Source organism: Cetorhinus maximus, chromosome 17 (assembly GCF_964194155.1).
Source record: "Cetorhinus maximus chromosome 17, sCetMax3.hap1.1, whole genome shotgun sequence".
NCBI lineage: Eukaryota > Metazoa > Chordata > Chondrichthyes > Lamniformes > Cetorhinidae > Cetorhinus > Cetorhinus maximus.
Window position 1 is genome coordinate 11433026 of NC_135895.1, and position 18380 is coordinate 11451405.

Sequence of the window (18380 nt, forward strand, 5' to 3'; positions counted from 1 at the left end):
ATATGTAAACCTGAGTAATACCAAAAGGTTATCATTTCATGTCGATGGGACACAAAAGCATTTTTAAAATGTACCCAACGGGGCATTCTCAAGTGAAATAAAAAGGAAATTAGTTTTATGCTTTGAATGCTAAAGCAAAAAGACAACAGCAATTCTTTGACAAAGGGCACACACGTAGAGAATCCAGGTCACCCTAACCCATACAGCGCGACAGTGCCAAATTCCATTGCCAAGTGTGGCACAGAGAGATTGCAAACAAACTTTTAAAACAGAAAAACCTATCTCACCTCAAAATCTCCTGCAGTGACATTCATCGAGGATTTTGTTTACTGACTGAGTTTTGGCGCTTCCAAAGAAAAATTAAACGCTTTTTACTTCAAGAGCATGAGTCAAACCAATCTGACAGGAAAGTGATTGGTCACGGAGCTGGGCACATGCGATCCCATGTGTTGAGCATTTGCTATAAAGGGTGGAAAGAGGGAGAGGCCAGTTGCATTTGGTACTTATTACGATGAGGGGGATCATTTTTGCACTGACCTTCGTTCTTGTGGGTAAGTTTATAACGCCTCATGCGTCAGGGCCCTCAAGACGTTGGAGGAAAGGTTTGCTGGAATGATACAAAGGATGAGGGACTTCAGTTATCAGGACAGGATAGAGAGGCTGGGATTGTTCTCCTTAGATTTAAGGGAAGGTTTAACAGAGGTGTTCAAAATTATGCAGGGCTTTTGTAAGAGTAATTATGAATTAACCGTTTCCATTGATAGGAGGGTTGGTCAGTTCAAGGCACTGATTTAACATAAACTGACCAAAAGAACCAGAGAGGAGATGGGAGAAATGTTTTTACACAGCGAGTTGATAGGATCTGGAACGCACTGTTGGAACTGGCGGTGGAAGTAGATTCAACAGTAACTTTCAAAAAAGAGATCAAAAGAAAATTTGAAAAGGAATAAAAATTGCCGAGCTGTGGAGAGAGAGCAGGGTAGTGGATAGCTCGCTCAAAGAGCCAGCAGGAGCACAATGGGCCGAATGGTTTCCAGTTGTAAGTTTCTATAATCCTATAATGATATTCGGTTTATTTACTTATGTGAATTATTCAAGCAAGAGAAAAGCAAAATTTTAAAACGATTTCATGAATCACCTACTCTTTCTGAATTTGCTCTTTTTATTTTCCCTCAGGGAGCCAACAATATGGTAAGGATACTTCTCTTCTGGATTTACAGTGGCTGAAGAATGTCATTTTGAGGGTTACTACTGACCATGTCCATTCTTAAACCACCACTAATTACCTTTACTCACAGGGCCTTCTTTCAGTCACAGCAAGACCTATGTTTACCAGTACGAAGGGGTTGTTCTGACCGGCCTACCAGAAAATGGCTTGGCCAGGGGAGGTCTCAAGATTACCAGCAAATTGCAAATTAGCTCAATAGATCAGAGGACCTATCTCCTTAAGGTAAGGAACATTTCGATAATTGAAGAATAATCAACCAGCCTGGTTTAAACTGTACCAAAATCAAAGGGTAGCTTTCCTACTCCCTTTGGAAATCATGGGTTTCAAACGCCTCTCAACATATTGGGGTTTCCCATGTGGTCCGGCTATCTTGAGTGGGTCAACTGAACAGTGAAAATCCTGGAGACTTAAAGTAGGCCTCTGACCCTCTGGGGTGGGGGGGGAAAAAACATGAGAAAAACAGGTTAAGACTTGGATAGCGAAATTTCTCCAGGAGACGAGCATCATTTGCAAGGCTCACATTTTGTTGTCCATCCCTAATTGCCCCTGGGGAGGTAATGGTGAACCACCTTCTTGAGCCACAGCAATCCACGTGGCCCAGGTCCAGAAAATGTGAAAGCAATGAATTGAATTGAAAAATTGAATTAGATTGGGGAGGACGGGTAAGATCGCAAATCTAAAATTCTAATTTAGTAACTTTGCTTCAGTCAATCCTATAACTAGGCAGTTAGGAGAAGAAGGCGCTATCTACCTTTCCCCCTTTACCATTCTGAAATTCAAACAGTTAGCCCCATTTTTGTTTTCACTTCAGGCCCTATCAGGCCAGCCGTGCGCACTCAGAATTTTCTGTTCTTCCTTCAGGTTTCCAGCACATGCATTTTTTTTTTTTAAACGATCATTATTTATTCTATCCCTAATTATTTAAATAATACTTAGTTGTGACCACCACTAATGGTTGTCAAATTTTTGCCAAAGCGAGGATGCGGTTTTCAACTTGCCACTCCAGCGTCACCCTGCCAAGTGACTCGAACCATTCGTTATGGAAAGCGCCCATTTATTCTTTCTGTCAATGACAATGGAGATGAAGGTGAGACGGTTTCTACAGCGATTCGCAAAGGCAGCTTCAGGCACGAACGGTATGTTTCGAATCTTGCACTGTAATGCCAGGTCTTGTCATTTCCCTGAATGACTATTTTACATTTGCCATTGGATTCGTGCACTGCCTTAATAAAGTACAAATGTGCTTTTAATGGATTATAGATTCTTACAACACCAGAAAGACAAGCATTCGGCCCATTATGCCTGTGCCAGCTCTTTGAAAGAGCTATCTGTTTAGTCCAATTGAGGGATGTGGTGTAGTGGTGGTAGTAAGCCAGAGGCCCAGGCTAATGGTCTGGGGACATGAGTTTAAATCCCACCCTGGCAGCTGGTGAATTTAAATTCAGTTAATAAAACCTGGAATTGAAAGCCAGTCTCAGTAATGGTGACCGCAAAACTACCATCAATTGATGTAAAAGCCCATCATGTTCACTAATGTCCTTTAGAGAATGTAATCTGCCATCCTCACCTGGCCTGGCCTACATGTGACTCCAGACCCACAGCAAAGTGATTGACTCTTGGCTGCCCTCCAGAATAGCCTAGCCAGCCACTCGGTTCAAGGACAATTAGGGATGGGCAGCAAATGCTGACCTTGCCAGCGATGCCCACATCCCAGGGAAGAATAACGAAGTCTCACTCCCCCTGCTCTTTCTCACAGCCCTGCATCCTTTTATTTTCCTTTTGAAGTATATATCTAATTTCCTTTTGATAGTTACTATTGAATCCACTTCCATCATCCTATCAGATAGTGCATTCCAGTTCACCGTAACTGGCTGTGTCAAAATATGCTCCTCGTTTCTTCCCTGGTTCTTGTGCCAATTATCTTAAATCTGTGCCCTCTGGTTACCAGCTTTTCTACCCGTGGAAACGTTTTTCCTTATTTACTTATTTATGTTTGAAGTATTTGAATACCTCTGTGAAATTTCCCCTTAACCTTCTCTGATCTAAGGAGAACAAGGCCAGCTTCTCGAGTCTCTCCAGATAATTCTTGGTGCCATTTTAGTAAATCGCTGCTGCGCCTCTAAGGTCTTGATATCTGTAGTGATTGTAGGTATAACCTTTCCTATTGCCTTTAGGGGGGGTCACGTGACTGTACTGACGAATCAGCCCTCAGCGCGGGTAAACTTAGGGGCGGAGCTTTCTAGTCGTGGACCTGGTTCAATCATGTAGCTTCTTCAAGAGCTCTGTAAATAAAGTTATCTGTCCGGGTAAAAAACCTGTCTGATGCCTCAATTCATTATGCTTGGCGAAGAGGAGAAAAAGCCCTGACACTGCACCTCGCCTCGTGAGTGTGAGTACGTCAATTCTTAAGGAAGGAAAGAAAAGTGTGCTCACCAGTCATGCCACTCTTCAGCAGCATCGACCCTTAGGTCTTGTCCATGGAAGACTGGAGCCAGCACATAGAGCGCCTAGGTTTTTATTTTGTGACGAGTGAAATAACAGCGGAGGAGAAGAAGAAAGCAATTCTTTTAAGTGTCTGTGAAAGCAAGACATATAAACTCATCCGAACGCGCCCAATTCTAAATCTTTTAACGAGCTGGTAGACCTTGTGAAGACACATTTTCAGCACAAGCCATGGGTGATTGTGCAAAGATTTAAGCCCAACTCCGGAGTAAGGGCCCCAGGAGAGTCCATCGCAATGTATATAGCAAAGTTGAAGCCTTTGACTGAGCACTGAGGCTTCAGAGATACACTCAATGACCTGCTGCGGAATCGGTTGGTTTGTGGCATTCACGATGACGCCATTCAGCGCCGTTTACTTGTAGAAGTTAATATTGATTTGAAGCGCGTCATGAAATAGCGCTAGTAATGGACCGTGATGAGAGAGACCCACGGGCTTTAGAGTGTGCAACACGATGCCGGTTTTTCAGGCGTGGTGCGAAAATCAGAGAGACGGTCGCGAGGAGGAAGACAGTCTCCGCTGCTCGATAAACAAAAAGGCAAAGGGAAGCGTCTCAGCAGCGATTCAGAATTTAATCTGTCACTGACATGGGGGTGACCATGTACCGGAAACTGCAGTTTTAAGGAAGCAGAATGCCATTACTGCCACAAAAAGGGACATGTAATAAAGCAATGCAGGGCAAAATCGAGACAGCCCATCAGACAGCAGGCCAGGATGATTAAAGAGCACAATATAACAGAACCAGAAGCTGCCGAAACTGATATCGATTCCCTCTACATTGTCATAGCAGTAATAACTGAACCAATAACCATCGCCCTTCAAGTGAATGGGAAGCCTCTAGTCATGGAGGTAGACACAGAGCCTCAAACACTGTGGTGGGAGAACACACATTTAAACACCTAAATGAAGGTCACCAGCCACTGAATCTGGCGAAGCCGGGCATCATCCAGCCAGCCCAATTTTTGGAATGTGCAGTGCCCGTAGTCCCTGTGATGAAACAGTTCAAACTATTCGCATTTCCAGAGACCAGAAATTAACTGTGAACAAGGCTGCTAAACTAGATAAGTATCGTATCCCAAGGATTGAAGATCTGTATGCTAAGCTAGCTGGAGGAAAATCCTACACCAAACTGGATATGAGCCATGCATACCAACAGCTAGAGCTGGACAGCTAGAGGGTATATAACCATCAACATGCACAAGGGCCTGTATCAATATACACGCCTACCCTTTGGTTTATCACCTGCCTGTGCAATCTTCCAAAGGACCATGGGAAGCCTATTGCAAAGACTTCCCAAGTTGTAGTGTACCTGGATGATGTCCTGATCACAGGATCAAAGGGAGCCAAACATTTGGCCAACCTAGAAAACATGTTAAGATGATCTTTGGAAGCTGTTGTACAATTGAAGAAAGAGAAATGTACCTTCTGTTACGATCCCAGCCGAGCTTACCCCTGGACAAGCTAGATCCCAGGATCGAACCCAGCTTGATAGATCCTAGCTTTTATTTGTTTGTTTAGGTACGTGGAGAGGGAGCTACTGAACAGAGTCACCGGAGTCAGCTAAGGAACTTTTAACCAAAGCATAAAATGTTTATTAAACAAGAAAAGATTAATGATTTCACAATACTCCTTCCCCACAACAATCCCTTTACAGATATATATATATATATACATCTGTAAGAATAACCACAAATTTAAAAAGCTATCTTATACTCTGATGTTCACAGTAAGTCCTGTTCATGTAAATCAATTGGCAACCTGTGGTCAGACATACCACACTCTGAAACCAAGACCTGAATCTTCTGGTTGGCGTGCGGGGGTGGGGAGGAGTCAGCTGCGTGCCAGCTGAACTATCATTTAAAAACCAATTGAAATCATTAACAGGGCTGCCCATCCAACCTTAAGGTTGTCGGACAGGCGAAGGGCCCAAGCGGCCTTCGCATTTCTCATGAAACCTCATCCACGGACGGGATGAGGTTTCGTGAAGGCTTTATAAATCAAATAAAATTTTTTATTGAAATTCATAAACATGTCCCAGCTCATGTGACACTGTCGTGTGAGGGGACGTGTCTGAGTAACGTTTTTAATTCTTTTTCTCCATTTTTCAGGATGAAATCAATCTCCCTAAGGCAGCTCCGTGCCTCAGGGAGATTTCTGTGCTCTTTCGCGCTCATGCGGAGCACAGGCCCAGACTCTCTCTCCTCCCCCCACCCCCCACCGCCCGCACAGGGAGCACTCAGCGCTTCCGGGTGCACGTCACGCTGGGCGGGCTTTAATTGGCCCGCCCACGTAAAATGGCAATGAGCAGCCGATCGCAGGTGACGATCGACTGCGCGCCCACCCGTGCCCACTCCCGCCCAGTCCAACCGACGGGGAGAAAATTCTCCCCCAAGTGACAGCTGGCATCCCAGGCAGATGCTATGGATCTCTCCTCAACTCCCCCAGACGCTTGTCACAATGTGAGCCAACTGGTCTCGTTGCACTTCATCTTTCACATGAGAGTTTCCAATCTCTACTTTCCAAGAACTCGCCTTGGAATCTCCTCCCAAACCCATGCTTTCTCTCAGACGCCCCCACAAGGATTCTCCTCCACGGTTTCAAACATTCCTTTCAAGGTCCCTCTCCCCGGGTCAGCACAAGCACTCGAGCTGTCTTCCACGCACTCTCGCTCACTGACTCAGCTGTCAACTGTACGCCGCTGCTTCACACGCCCATAGCAAAGAGTTATAGACCTTCAGTTGTCTCTTTGGGCCTTCTGCCCTCTCACAAGCCTTTATCTCTTTAAGCTTGAAGCTTGGGAGTCTTCCTCTCCGCTCCCGACTTTCACTTCCACAGAACAGGATCTTTTCCAGGTTCCTGTCCTGCCTTTGACTAGAATGGCCTCTTGGGACTTTCTCCTGTTCCACGCCCTGGGATTTTGGGGACTTTCTCATTTAGCGTGGGACTTGCTATCTGTCCCTTTTGCTCCAGTCTTTCACTGGCAGCTACTTTCAACCAACCTTAGCTTGGGACTGGCTATCTGTCCCTCCTAGGCAGCTGTCTTCAAAACCAACTGAACTCAAACAGCTTCCCAAATCAAACTGCTGTTTCTAGTTTCTTCTGTGTGTCTGTGGGAGGGACCTGCCTCTCTGGAACCCTGTTGCTAGGCAACAGCCCAGTTTTTCCACTCTTGCAGTTGCTTAACTTCTCTTACAGTCGTAAACTCTGATTAGAAATGCAGACACCTTTTAAAGTGAAAGTCAGTTTGACTTTTTCTTAACACACAGATACAGAAATACAAATAAAACCTAAACTTTAAAGCTTAAACTCATTCCTAACACCCACAAATACCAATATAACTTACTTAAGCTATCTCTATTTTTTAATACTTCCAAGTGACAAAAGTCACTTACTTGGGTCGCTGAGTGGATGCCCAGGGGTTGCATCCAGTAGAGGAGAAAGTCAGGGCAATCAAGGAGGTGCCCTCTCCTACCACTGTCACTGAACTCAAGTCTTTTCTGGGCATGAGAAATTATTACTGTCACTTCTTGACAAACATGTCAACAGTGTTTGCATTTATTATTGAAAAAGAACCGTCATTGGTCATGGAATACACAACAAGGAAAAGCCTTCATATAAGTCAAGAAGCTATTACAGTCATCCTGTCTACTAGTACGTTATGGCCCATCAAAAGAATTAATATTAGCCTGTGATGCATCTCCCTACGGTGTGGGAGCGGTATTGTCACACAGGATGGAAGATGGTTCCGGAAGGACAGAATCCTCTCTGCAGCTGAGAAGGGTTACTCACAGCTTGAAAAAGAAGGTTTAGCAGTAATATTTGTAGTGAAGAAATCCCATCAGTATCTGCACAGACGACATTTAACCATAGTGCCGGACCATTAACCACTAATGGGCTTATTCAGTTAGGATAAAGCCATTCCGCCAATAGCCTCAGCAAGAATTCAATGTTGGGCTTTGATTTTATGGCCATATGAATATATCTTTATGCTCTGTCCTGGTGTGCATGTTGCAAATGCAGAAGCCCTCAGTCATCTTCCATTACCAGGTAGCATTGTACGTGCTCCAGTGTCACAAGAAGTTGTGCTTGTACTGAATTTCTTGGACTCTTTGCTGGTCTGTGCGAAGCAAATAAGAAATTGAACAAAGAGGGATCCAATTTTGTCAAAACTCCGAGACCAGTATTGCAAGGATGGTCAAATTCACCAGTGTCTGAAGAGATGAGACCGTAAAACAGAGTTAGGTTCTCAAGATGGAATCTTGTTCTGGGGACCAAGAGTCATCGTCCCTTCGCAAGGAAGAGAACCGCTCTTGACAGAGTTTCACAGCGTGCATTCAGGCATATCGAGGTGAAGATGTTTGCATGAAGCTATGTCTGATGGCCAGGCATAGACAGTGACATTGAAAGCATGGTCAAGCACTGTCTCCAGTGTCAGCAACAACAGAAGTTGCCTGTTTCAGCTCCATGGGAGCGGCTTGGTTGACCCTGGGTTAGACTACATATAGACTATGTAGGTCCATTTTTGGGTACCATGTTTTTATTGATCATCGATGCACATTCTAAGTGGATGGATGTGTAACAGAATCACAGAATTGTTAGAGTGTAGAAGGAGGCCATTCAGCCCATCGTGTCTGCACTGGCTCTCTAAACATTTTAACCTAGCGCCAATCTCCTGCCTTTTCCCCATAACCCTGCACATTGTTTTTATTTAAATAACCATCTAATGCCCTCTTGAATGCCTCACTTGAACCTGCCTCCACCACACTTCCAGGCAGCGCATTCCAAACCCCAACTACTCACTGTGTGAAAAAGTTTTTATCTCACCTCGCATTTGCTTCTTTTGCAAAACACTTTAAAACTGTGCCCTCTGGTTCTCGATCCGTTTATGAGCGGGAACAGTTTCTCCCTACCTACTCTGTTCTCACCCATCATTATTTTGAAAACCCCTATCAACTCCTGTTATCCATCTCCTCTCCAATGAAAACAGCCCCAACTTCTCCAATCTTTCCTCATAACTGAAGTGTCTCATCCTTGGAACCATTCTCGTAAACCTCTTCTGCACTCTCTCCAATGTGTTCACATCCTTCCTACAGTGTGGCACCCAGAACTGTACACAATACTCCAGCTGATGTCTAACCAGTGTCTTAAATAAGTTCACCATAACCTCCCTGCTCTTGTTCTCTATGTCCCTATTAATGAAGCCTAGAATATTGTATGCTTTAGAAACAGCTCTCTCTACCTGTCCTGCCACCTTTAATGACTTATGTACAAATACACCCAAGCCTCTCTGCTGCTCCTGCACACTCTTTAGAATAGTATCCTTTATTTTATAATGTCTCTCCATGTTCGTTGTGCCAAAGTGAATCACCTTACACTTCTCTGCATTGAACTTCATCTGCCACCTATCTGCCTAATCCACCAATGTGTCTATGTCCTTTTTAAAGTACTACACTGTCCTCTTCACAATTTATAATTCTCCCAAGTTTTGTGTCATCTGCAAACTTTGAAATTGTCTCCTGCACACCAAGATCTAGATCATTTAAATATATCAGGAAAAGCAAGGGTCCCAATACAGGGAGCTGGTGGTGTAGTGGTAATGTCACTGCACTAGTAATCTAGAGGCCTAGACTGATGCTCTGGGACGTGGATTTAAATCCCACCATGGTAGCTGGTGGAATTTGAATTCAGTAAATAAATCTGGAATATAAGCCAACTATGATTGATTGTTGTAAAAACCCATCTGGTTCACTAATGCCCAAAGACCATTCTTACCTGTTCTAGCCAACATGTGACTCCAGGCCCACAGCAATGTGGCTGACTCTTAACTGTCCCTGAAATGACTGAGCAAGGTAAGTACAAGGGTGATTATGTGGCCTTGCCAGTGACATCCACATCCCATGAAAGAATAAATGGAGGGGGAGGGGATAAAAGCATCTGTCAACAAAACACCCTCCAAATTATCTGCTTATTTTCCCGCTGCTGTGTGTGGGAGCTTGATATGTGGGAGCTTGATGTGTGGGAGCTTGATGTGTGCAAGTTGCCTGTCACCTGCCTTGTTTCCTACATTATTAGGGTACCCAGATTTTCAAAAGTCAAAACTGGGACAGAAGGAAGGTGGGACTCCATGTTAATTGACATGTCGGGTGACCAATGGCAGGAGTCTTGGGGAGGTCATGTGATGATATCTCTTAGAATATGGCCAACATATTCCAGTAAAGGGTGGGACCAACAAATCCCAAATGTCGAGGGACATACAGAATTGGATAAAGAGAAAAAGGGAGGCTTATGATAGGTACTGAGGGCTCAAAACAGCGGAAGCCCTAGAGGTGTCTAGAATGTGTAGGGGGGGCTTTTAAAAAGGAAATTAGGAGAGCAAAAAGGGGGCATGAAAAAACGTTGGCAAGGAAAATCCAAAGTTATCTTACAAGTACATTAAGGGCAGCAATGCGGGAGCGGGCACGTGCGGGTGCGCCGCCATTTTATGTGGGCGGGCCAATTAAGGCCCGTCCAGCGTGACGCCCGCCTGGAAGTGCTGCGCGCTCCCTGTGCGGGTGGGGGTGGGGTGAGATTCCCTGAGCCGGATGGCGCTTTCTCGCGCATGCGCACGAAAGAGTGCACAGATCTCGCTGAGGCAAAGCGCTGCCTCAAGGAGATCGGCTCAAATGTAAAAACGTTATTAAAGGCAGAAAAATCTATTCCTGACATGTCCCCTCATGATGAGCTGGGGCATGTCCATTACTTTTATTTTAAAATCTTCCGAACATTTCAAATCCCACCCGTGGATGAGGTTTCATGCTTTTTCGGAAGGCTCTTCGCCTGCCCAGCCAACCTTAAGGTCAGACACGCAGGCCCATTAATTAGGTAAATTACTCTTTTTAAGGCCTTAAGTGGCCGCTGATGGTTCGGCTGCGTGCCCGCTGAATTGAGAATCTAAATGACGCGGCGTGACGTTGGGACGCACGCCCGACGTCACCCCACGGCATCTTATGTGCCAGCGAGTGGGCCCCACCCCCACTCGCCGACCGGAAATTGCTGCCCTAAGAGTTACAGGAGAACTAGGGAAAGAGTAGGGCCCATTAAGGACCATAGTGGTAATTTGTGTGTGGAGCCGGAAGACGTAGGTAGGGTTCTAAATGAATGCTTTGTGTCAGTGCTCACAAGTGAGAGGGACAACGTGGGTATGGAAATCAGGCAGAAGGACTGTGATATAGCTAAAGAAATTAGCATAGAAAGGGAGAAGGTTCTAAGTGGTCTGGCAGGCTTAAAAGTAGATAAATCTCCAGGCCTTGATGAAATGTATCCCAGGCTGTTGAGTGAGGCAAGAGAGGAGATAGCAGGGGCGCTGGCAATAGTTTTCAATACCTCTCTGGCCACAGGAGAGGTGCCAGAGGACTGGAGAATAGCCAATGTGGTATCGTTATTCAAGAAGGGAGGGAGGGATAAACCAGCGAACTACAGAACAGTCAGTCTAACCTCGGTGGTGGGGAAACTATTGGAAGCAATTCTGAGGGACAGAATTAATCGACACTTGGAGAAGCAGGGATTAATCAAGGACAGTCAGCATGGTTTTGTTAAGGGGAGGTCATGTCTGACCAATTTGATTGAATTTTTCGAAGAGGTGACCAGGTGTGTAGATGAGGGTAATGCATTTGACGCAGTCTACTTGGACTTCAGCAAGGCTTTTGATAAGGTCCCGCATGGGAGACTGATAACGAAAGTAAGAGCCCATGGGATCCATGGCAATTTGGCAAATTGGATCCAGAATTGGCTGAGTGGCATGAAGCAGAGGGTGATGGGCGAGGGATGTTTTTGTGACTGGATGCCTGTGTCCAGTGGGGTTCCACAGGGATCAGTGTTGGGTCCCTTGCTGTTTGTGCTTGAATGTAGGAGGGTTGATCCGTAAATTCGCAGATGACACAAAAATTGGTGGGTGTTAAATAGTGAGGAAAATAGCCATAGATTACAGGAGGATATAGATGGGCTGGTCAGATGGGCTGATCAGTGGCAAATGGAATTTAATCCGGATAAGTGTGAGGTGATGCACTTGGGCAGGACAAACAAGGCACGGGAATACACGATGAATGGTAAGACCCTGGGAAGTACCAAGGATCAGAAGGACCTTGGTGTGCATGTCCACTGGTCACTTAAGGTAGTGGGACAGGTAGATAGGGTGGTTAGGATGGCATATGGGATACTTACCTTTATTAGCCAAGACATAGAATATAAGAGCAGGGAGGTTATGCTGGAACTGTATAAAACGCTGGTTAGGCAACAGCTAGAGTATAGCGTACAGTTCTGAAATCTGCATTATAGGAAGGATGTGATTGCATGAGAGAGTCCAGAGGAGATTTACCTGGATGTTGCCTGGGCTGCAGAGTTTTAGTCATGAGGAGAGATTGGAGACTGGGATTATTTTCCCTGGAGCAGAGGAGATTGACGGGGTACATGATTAAGTTATATAAAATTATGAGGGGCACAGGTAGGGGAGACAGGAAGGAACTTTTCCCCTTGGTGGAGGGATCAATAACCAGGGGGCATAGATTTAAGGTAAGGGGCAGGAGGTTTAGAGGGGATGCGAGGAAGAATTTTTTCACCCAGAGGGTGGTGGGAATCTGGAACTCACTGCCTGAAAGGGTGGTAGAGGCAGAAACTCTCATAACATTGAAGAAGTATTTGGATGTGCACTTGCCATGCCATGGCATAGAAGGCTAAGGGCCTAGTGCTGGAAAATGGGATTAGAATAGTTAGATACTTGTTTGACCAGTGCAGATTCGATGGGCCTTTTTCTGTGCTGTAGACCTCTATGACTCTATGGGCAGAATTTTCTGCCCACCGGGCGGGCGGGCCCGACCCAATCTCCGGTGGGCGGGAAGCCGATCCCCGCTGGAGAAGCAGGCCCCACCGCCATTTTATGTGGGCGGGCCAATTAAGGCCCGCCCAATGTGACATCCGGCGGGAAGGGCTATTCGCTTCCTGTGCAGGTGGTGGGATTCCCCAAATGCAAGAGTGCAGCCTCAGGGAGATCACTTACACTTCTTAAAATATGAAAAATAGAAAAAAAAAATTCCCTAACATGTCCCCCTCATGCGACAATGTCACATGAGATGGGACATGTTTATAATTTACATAGTAAGTTTATTAAACTTTTTAAAACCCTACATGAAACCTCATCCGGCCCGTGGATGAGGTTTCATGTTTTGTTCTAGTTCCCGTCAGGGCCCCTTGCCTACCCTCCAACATTTAGGCTGATTTCGCTGCCCCCCCCGCCTTTCTGAAAATTTAAATGGGCCGGGGTGACGTCGGGTGTTCCGCCCGACCTCATCCCGCGTCGGTGAGCAGGCCCCGCCCCCTGCTCGCCAACGGCAAAACTCTGCCCTATGACTCTAATACCGACCCCTGGGGATCTCCACTACAAACCTCCTTCCAGCATGAAAAGTACCCATTAACTATTACTCTCTGTTTCCTATCCCTCTGTCAATTTTGTATCCAAGTTGTTGCTGCCTCTTTTATTCCATGACCTACAGCTTTCCTCGTAAGTCTGGGTGCCACTGTGCTGAACGCCTTTTGGAAGTCCATATAGCACCACATCAACAGCCTTGCCCTCATCAACCATCTCTGTTACCTCTTCAAAATCTCCACCAAGTTAGTTAGACATGATTTTCCTTTAACAAATCTATGCTGACTCTTCCGAATCCATCCACATTTTTCCATGTGGCTATTAATCCTATCCCGAATAATTGTTTCTAGAAGTTTCCCCACCACTGAAGTTAAACTGAATGGTCTGTAATTGCAGGGCAGGTCTTTACAGCCTTTTTGAACAAAGGCATAATATTTTCCATTCTCCAGTCCTCCGGCACCTCCCCCAAATCCAGGGAACCTTGGAAGATTATTGCCAGTGCCTCTGCAATTTCCACTCTCACTTCCTTCAATATTATTGGATGCATCTCATCCAATCCCGGTGCCTTATCAACTTTAATTACCAATAGCTTATCCAATACCTCCTCCTTATCGAGTTTAAACCTTTCTTGTGACTGAGCTTCCTCCTCCTCAGCTATGCCTCTTGCCTCTATGTGTAAATATCCTTTTTGGTCCCTAATTGGCTCTACTCCTCTTTTACCACACTTTTACTATACTTGTGCTTATGGAATAATTTTTTATTTCCTTTTATGTTAGCTGTCAGTCTTTATTCATAATCCCTCTTTGCTTCTCGTATTTGCTTTTTCACATCCCTTCTGAACCTTCTGTATTCAGCTTGGTTCTCAATTGTATTTGCTACCTCACACCTGTCATAAGCACACTTTTTCTTCTTTAACTTAATTTCTATCTCCTTTGTCATCCAGGGAGCCCTAGATTTGTTTGTCCTACCTTTCTGTTTTGAGGGAACATACCTTGACTGTGCCCAAACCATCTCCTCTTTGAAGGTAGCCTATTGTTCAGCTACTGTTTTTCCCACCAACCTTTGGTTCCAGTCTATCCGGCCCAGCTCCCTTCTTGCCCCACTGAAGTCTGCTTTCTGCCAGTTGATTATTCTTACTCTGGATTGACCAACGCCATTTTCCACCATCATCCTAAACCTTATGATACAATGATCACTGTCCCCAAATGTTCCTCCACTGTCACTTGGTCTACTTGGCCCACCTCATTCCCAAGAACTAGATCTAGCAGTGACTCCTTTCTTGTTGGACTGGACACATACTGCTGTAGGAAATTCTCCTGAACACAGCCTAGGAATGCTTGTCCCTCACTGCCCCTTACACTACCAATATCTGAGTCTAAATATGGGTAATTAAAGTCCCCCATTATGACTACTCTATGATGTTTACACCTCTCTGTAATTTCCTTGCAGATTTGTTCCTCTATATCATTCCCACTAGCTGGTGGTCTATATATTACACTGAGCAATGTAATTGCACCCTTCTTATTCCTTAGCTCTAGCCAAATCGATTCTGTCCTTGAATCCTCTGACATATCCTCTTTCTCCAGCACGTCAAGACTCTCCTTAACCAAAAATGCCACCCTTCCTCCTTTTTCCCCTGTCCTACCTTTTTCTGAACACCTTGTAACCAGGAATATTTAACATCCAGATCTGCCTTTCCATAAGCCAGGTCTCCATTATCACCACAACGTCATAACCCCACAAGACAATCTGTGCCTGTAACTCCTCAATTTTATTACCCTGTACTCCATGCATTAACATACATGCAGCGTAATCCTGAATTAGACTTGCTCCCTTCCTCTGACTGCATCTATGAACTACTGTTCACTATTTTAGCGCTATCTGCCTCTCCCAGCGTTCCTTGCACCCTGGTATCACTTTCTAATATTCTCTCCTGGTTCCCACACCCCGTGCTGGGCTAGTTTAAACCCTCCCCAACAGTTAGATCACCGACATCGTGGCAACTATGGAAAAGCTGCGCCGATGTTTTAGTGTACCTGGCCTACCAGGTGTTACTGTTTTGGATAACAGTACTGCCTTCACTAGTATGGAATTTCAGGGGTTCATGAATTGAAATGGAATTAAGCATATTAAAACAGCACCGTGTCATCCCACATCCAATGGGTTAGCTGAAAGAGCAGTGTATACTTTCAAATCAGGCATGAGGAGGTGTTGTGGGATTTCTCAATTACAATTCTTGGGGTCTATTAATTTGCTGAGAGCTTCCTGTCGAATTAGTGTGGCCTAGAGAAAACAAGAGAAAGCCACGAGACCCCCCAGCTGGAGGCGAAGACAACGTTGATTTTATTATCGTTGCAACGAGAGATGTGGACTACGCCGGAGTCACATCTAATGAATACAAGCATGTATCCAGTTTTTATAGTAAGACAGTTTCATTCATTGCTATGGCTAACAATACAGCGGAGATAGTAAACAATACGTGGAGATTGCTTCCCATTTCATATTAACGATTGTAACAATCAAGTTCATGTTACGATGCAGCCGGAGGTAAACTCTGATAAGTATTGATAGACTGTTAATGATCGGAGGTGAATTCTGATGAATGATAGTCTACTGTTGTCTACTTACAGACATCTATCTCTCCTTAACTGCCCTCCTGTAACAAGGTTATGGGTGTTCACAATGCCCAGATGATTCTGATTATTTTAAACACACAAAATACACATACAACCCACGTCAACATCTGTCCCCATCTTACACAGATTTACATTATTAACTAGCTCAGCCTAATACCTTTGTTCCCAACTGACCCAGGTTGGCTCTCGAGCAGCAGGGGTCCCAGCACTGGCACCAAGGAGTTGTCCCTACGTACCTTTTCGTCTAGGTAATGTTGCGGGGGGGTGGACCACCACACAGCCAAGGAGCCATGGAAAAACTGAGCAGGTCTGACAGCATCTGTGGAGAGGAACACAGTTAACGTTTCGAGTCCGTATGACTCCAGCATCTGGACTCGAAACATTAACGGTATTCCTCTCCGCAGATGCTGTCAGACCTGCCGAGTTTTTCCAGGTATTTTTTATTTTTGTTTTTGTTTTGGATTTCCAGCATCCGCAGTTTTTTTGCTTTTAGCCAAGGAGCCATGTTTCCTGACTGAAAATTCCCCACAACAAGAGGTTATCCGAAGGTGCTTTAGAAACTCAACTTTCACGTTTGCTTCTCAATTATCCGACAACTCCTCATGCAACTACAGGTTCAACTCTGTCTGAATTACTGATGAGACACCACCTTCATACAAGGTTAAATCTGGTGTTTCCAAACTTAGAGGGGAAAGTAAAGAAGAACCAGAGTAGTCAGAAAGTGAATCACGATATTATTAACAAAGCTCGAAGATTTACTGTGGGAGAGACAGTTTTCCTGCGGAATTTTAGAAATGGCCCTAGATGGGTTCCTGGTATAATTGTTTCTGAAAATGGACCTTTGTCATTCCAAGTGGAAGTGGAAGACCAAATTGTTTGAAAACATATGGGTCATCTAAGGAGTAGAGAGGCACTCCAGCAAACAACTGCCCCACCTGTAATTGATGTCGAACCTTTAATCCCTAAAGTGACAGGTTGACCTAGAATAGACATACCTGATGTCTCTGTTGAATCGCCTAATACTGAGCTGCCATTGTCTAAGGATGACCCTGATGCTTCAGTTCCTGATCATGTCGATCTAGTGGGAGAATCTCAAGTGGTGGGGCTACACCGCTCTAACCAAATTAGAAAACCACCACAAAGACTCAACCATTAATCACATGACCTGTGTATATATGTATATGTTGTGGGTTAAAATGTTCTTTGTAAATAGGAAATGTAAAATAACTATAGGAGGAGGAAATATAGGCCGGGATTTTCCGGCCCCATCGCAGCCAGAAGTCCATTGGCTTGTGCCGGAAGATCGCGGCAGCAGGCAGGTGTGGAAAATCCCGCCGATAGTGATTATAGGTATAACCTTTTCTACTGCCTTTAGGGGCCACGTGGTTATAATGACGAATGACTCCTAAGTGCGGGCAATCTTAGGGGCAGAGCTTTCTAGCCGTGGACCTGGTTCAAGCATATAACTTCTAAAAGAGCTCTATAATAAAGTTATCCGTTTCGAGTAAGAAACCTGTCCGGTACCTCACGTTTATTACAATACCCTAGCTAAAGTTCAGTGCCCAGAATTGCTCGACTGAAGCCAAAACAGTGATTTTTAGAGGTTTCATGTAACTTTCCTGCTTTCCTGCCTCTATCAAGACAATGAATCTTGCATGCTTTTATTAACATCGATCATTTTTGCACTTCAGTACCTGCAGCTTGTAAAAATACATTAGATCAAGGAAGAGCCCTCCCACTCTTCCGGCTCCAATTGAAGTAAGTTTTTAAGCAGAACCTACCTGTTGGTTAGGCCACAGCAAACAGAGCAGGCTCAGTGTCCAGTTTCTTGACAGGGTCCTTTAACACGTGTGTGGCCTAATATTAACATATGCAAATGGCTTAAATGCCTCTTTAAGGCTGCCTCCTTGGTCACTAGGGTTGCCAACTGTGATTACATGTGTTCCTGGAGGTTTCATCGTGTGACTTACCCCAACGGTCCAGCCATTAGTCGGCCAACACTTCCATCCTTGTGACGCACTGCCTTCCTATGCCAATTGAAAATCAAAAAGACTCATTGCCCAATTGGATGATGCTAGACTGTCAGCCAAAGAACCTTTATTTCTCTTCTCAATACCTTTATATCTGGTAACGGGAAATGTTCAAAGAAAAAGACAAAAATAAAACAATCTTTTTTAATGTCCCGATGACTTTTCTCCAGGATAGTGCACAGCAGTGTCCAGTTCCTGGAGACTCCAAGCCAATGCTGGATGGTTGGCGAGCCCATGAGGCATCTGAATGTCGCCCAAGGCCAATATGACAATGGACATATTACAGGCCTCCTTGGGGCACGAGACATAGCCTGCCAAAATTAATCCTCTTTTCACCCTCCCCGCTGCCCCTTTAACTTTTAAACTGGTAAGTAAACATACTAAGGACCAATTTCTCGCATGCTGAATCTTTAATGCTTGATGCTAAACTCTCTCTTGGCAGCAATTTGCTATCCGACTACTATAACAGAGGCCTTGATGGCTGCAATTCGTATAATACAACTGCTGCCTAAAAGTGTGGACCCATGAGTAACGCTCTCAGTATTACATACAGTAGATTCTTCACATACCATGGCACCTAATTTAGAAT

General features: G+C 44.8%; 1 protein-coding gene across 1 annotated transcript in view; it reads left to right on the forward strand.

Moving 5' to 3' along the window:
* The first annotated feature begins 382 nt into the window (after positions 1-382).
* The window catches only part of LOC144692165 (vitellogenin-like), a 102003-nt gene continuing 84005 nt past the window's right edge, over positions 383-18380 (forward strand). Inside the window, exons 1-3 of the mRNA XM_078560683.1 lie at positions 383-551; positions 1177-1191; positions 1299-1450. Coding sequence (XP_078416809.1) covers positions 512-551; positions 1177-1191; positions 1299-1450 — 207 coding nt within the window. The 5' untranslated portion in view covers positions 383-511. The remainder of the gene's footprint in view (positions 552-1176; positions 1192-1298; positions 1451-18380) is intronic.